The sequence below is a fragment of the Pygoscelis adeliae genome, unplaced genomic scaffold, assembly GCF_000699105.1.
Source record: "Pygoscelis adeliae isolate BGI_AS28 unplaced genomic scaffold, ASM69910v1 Scaffold544, whole genome shotgun sequence".
NCBI classification, from domain to species: domain Eukaryota; kingdom Metazoa; phylum Chordata; class Aves; order Sphenisciformes; family Spheniscidae; genus Pygoscelis; species Pygoscelis adeliae.
This window is the reverse complement of record NW_008824715.1, coordinates 79,458-82,134: the sequence shown is the minus strand read 5'-3', so window position 1 is coordinate 82,134 and position 2,677 is coordinate 79,458. Positions and strand designations below refer to the sequence as shown.

General features: G+C 55.7%; 1 protein-coding gene across 1 annotated transcript in view; it reads left to right on the top strand.

The window, feature by feature from the left end:
• The first annotated feature begins 1,775 nt into the window (after positions 1 to 1,775).
• Positions 1,776 to 2,677, top strand: part of KIF1A (kinesin family member 1A) — a 33,453-nt gene continuing 32,551 nt past the window's right edge. Inside the window, 1 exon segment of the mRNA XM_009323192.1 lies at positions 1,776 to 1,881. Within this exon segment, the coding sequence (XP_009321467.1) occupies positions 1,776 to 1,881 (106 nt within the window).

The following is a 2,677-nucleotide window of genomic DNA, read 5'->3' as shown; positions in this document are numbered from 1 at the left end:
TTAAAATAATCTGCGCTCAAGAAAACCTGAGACCAAATGCTTGAGCTCTGGAGCTGGTGGGATTTAAGGGTGCAATTGCTGGCTGAGTGCAGTGGGAAGTCTGGAGCTGTCCCAGCGGGGTAGCGAGAGGACGGTTTGGGAACTCTAACAGGAGATTTGTCCTCCTCCTGCTGTTGGGGATGCAGGCTCGCTTTTAAAACAGATGAAGCATTTTTGAAAGACAGCACTAAGCTTACAATACTTTTAGGCTGCAAATTTTCCCACTGCACCATGAATATACCTGCCTTTGGGCAGAGCATACATTGGTTTTCCTCCCACCCCCTTTGGAAATGAAACCGGAGCTGTCAAACCTCAGTTAGTTTTAAAGCCATCTCCTTCTCTTGGGACACTTTCCATTCTGTTGATTTATTTTCTTTTCTTCTTTTTTTTCTTTCTTCCTTTTCTACAAATTCAGCTGTATTTTTCACTTGCACTGTGGGAAAACCCATCTTGTGTTGAGGACCCATCCTTACTGCGCCACTTCCTTTGGGTCATGGTCCACGTAACCAGAGCTGTGCCATTGCTCGCTCCTGATTGCCTTCATCCCAGAGTGAGCATCCCACTGGCAAAGACCAGGCTCAAAAAGCCCCAGGGCATTTGCAAACACACTTGCAGGAGTCCTGCAGGCAGGAGTCCCACAGGCAGGGATGCCGGAGGAGCTGGTGCCTGCCCGTGCTGCGGGATGCTGAGCTCCTCTTCCACCAGCAGGCTCAGCCTGGGCAGCCAGGGAGCAGGGGACGGGCAGGAGAGGGTATGGACATTAGAAGGCAGGAATGGATTTTTTCACGGCTGATCCCAAAGGACCTGGTGGTCAAGGGAAGGACCCCAGCATCCTTTTCTGGCCAATGCTAGTGAGGCTTTACTGGGACTCGCGGAAGGTGGGACCAGCTGCAGAGAGCCTGGACACCAATGCTGGGATGAGTGGCTGCTCTGGGAGATCTAAAAGAGTGGTTCATTTTGTCTTGTGGCATTTGTGATTAATAATTTATTAGCAAAAGGAGTGGAAAAATGATTGTGAGCTGGGAGCTTCAGCTAAGTGTGATCGCCACTGGCTTGCTGGCTGGTGCTGCTCCTGCTGACACTGTGCTTCTGCTTTTGCCGGGAACTGAATGAGAGGCAAATACCTGTGGTTGTGTTCAACAGCTGCCGCCTTTCTCGACACGAATGCCATCATTTTCCTCCCCTGCCTTCCACCTGGTCCTGCTGCCCAGTCCCTGCTCTGCTGGGGCTGGAGCGGAGGCAGGAGGCTTGGCTGATGGGCAGGGGTTTGTGGGCTTGCTTGCAAGTGAGGGGCTACCTGCTCAGCGCCATTGGCACCCCGGGATGGAAAAAACATTCCTTGGGGGTCCCCCAGGTGCTGGTGCTGCCTATGTGGCCCTGTCCCCTGCTGTGGGCGTCCACTGAGTGATGCCGCAGGGTGATGGAGGCTCTGGGTGCTGCCCTGGGGTAAGGGCAGGGATGTCCCCTGGGACTGAGCAGGGGGTCCTGACCCGAGATACAAGGGGGAGGCGGGAGATGCAAAACACAGGCAGATTGAGGGATGAAACAAAATGTCATCTTTCGGGCAGAGGTAAACCAGCATTCCTGGGAGTTTTCATTGCACAGGCTTTCCATTCATTTTTCCGGTATGGCTGTGAGATGGGGATTGGGATGCGAGCTTTCCTAACTCCCTTTTCTTCCCTCCTTGCAGGACAGCCACTGCTCTCCACTAGCAGGACCCACCTCCGGCCAGCGCGATGGCGGGAGCATCCGTGAAGGTGGCGGTGCGTGTCCGGCCCTTCAACTCCCGGGAGATGAGCCGGGAATCTAAATGCATTATCCAGATGTCGGGAAGCACCACCAGTGAGTGCCGGTGTTGTGGGCAGAGGGGCTTGGGAAGGCTTTGGGTGCTGCCCAGGGAGAAGTAAGTGTGCATGGTCCAGCCGCAGTGGCGAGCACTGGGCTGCTGGGATCTTTGGTGCGGATGCCCATAGCATCAGGCATTGTTTGGAGGAGAGAATCAGGGGGGGATGTCACCTTTCCCATGGGGAAATGCAGTCCTGCTGTTGAAACAGCAGTGGCAGGATCTACATGGCACCGAGCCCTTGGGTTTCGGTGGTACCAAATGGGGCAGCATCCCCTGGCAGGTGAAAGGGGAGGAAAAATCAGAAGAGCCTGGAAAAGCCAGTGTGTGGATGTGGGGCTGAGGGTGCCCAGCCTGCGGTCGCCTGCTGAAGCATGGAAGCCATGCACTGGCCAGTGAGCAGCTCCTGACGGCACTGTCTGGCTGGGTACCACGCACTGGGGTGTGCCGGGACCCATCCCTGCTTCTGTGGGGCTTGGAGCCGCAACACCAGCAGGATGGAGTGGCGGGAATGGGGTTTGCCGAGGGAACAGTGTGCTTGGGGAGGGGGGATGTAGCATGTGGGCTTGGGGCCAACTGTCCAGTCAGGAGCCCATTCGGCATTTGCCTCTCTTTAAATAATGGCTTCTGGAAGTACGGGGTGGGAAAGGCGGCTGAATCCTCCTCTTTGGTTCTGGAAGCCTCCAGATGGGACAGTGTCTAAAATAACTCCCTCCCTCCCTGCCTGCCTGCCTGGGGCTTCCTGCGTCATCGGTGGCAGTGGGTGAAACACTGGGGCCAAGCACCCCCGCCGGG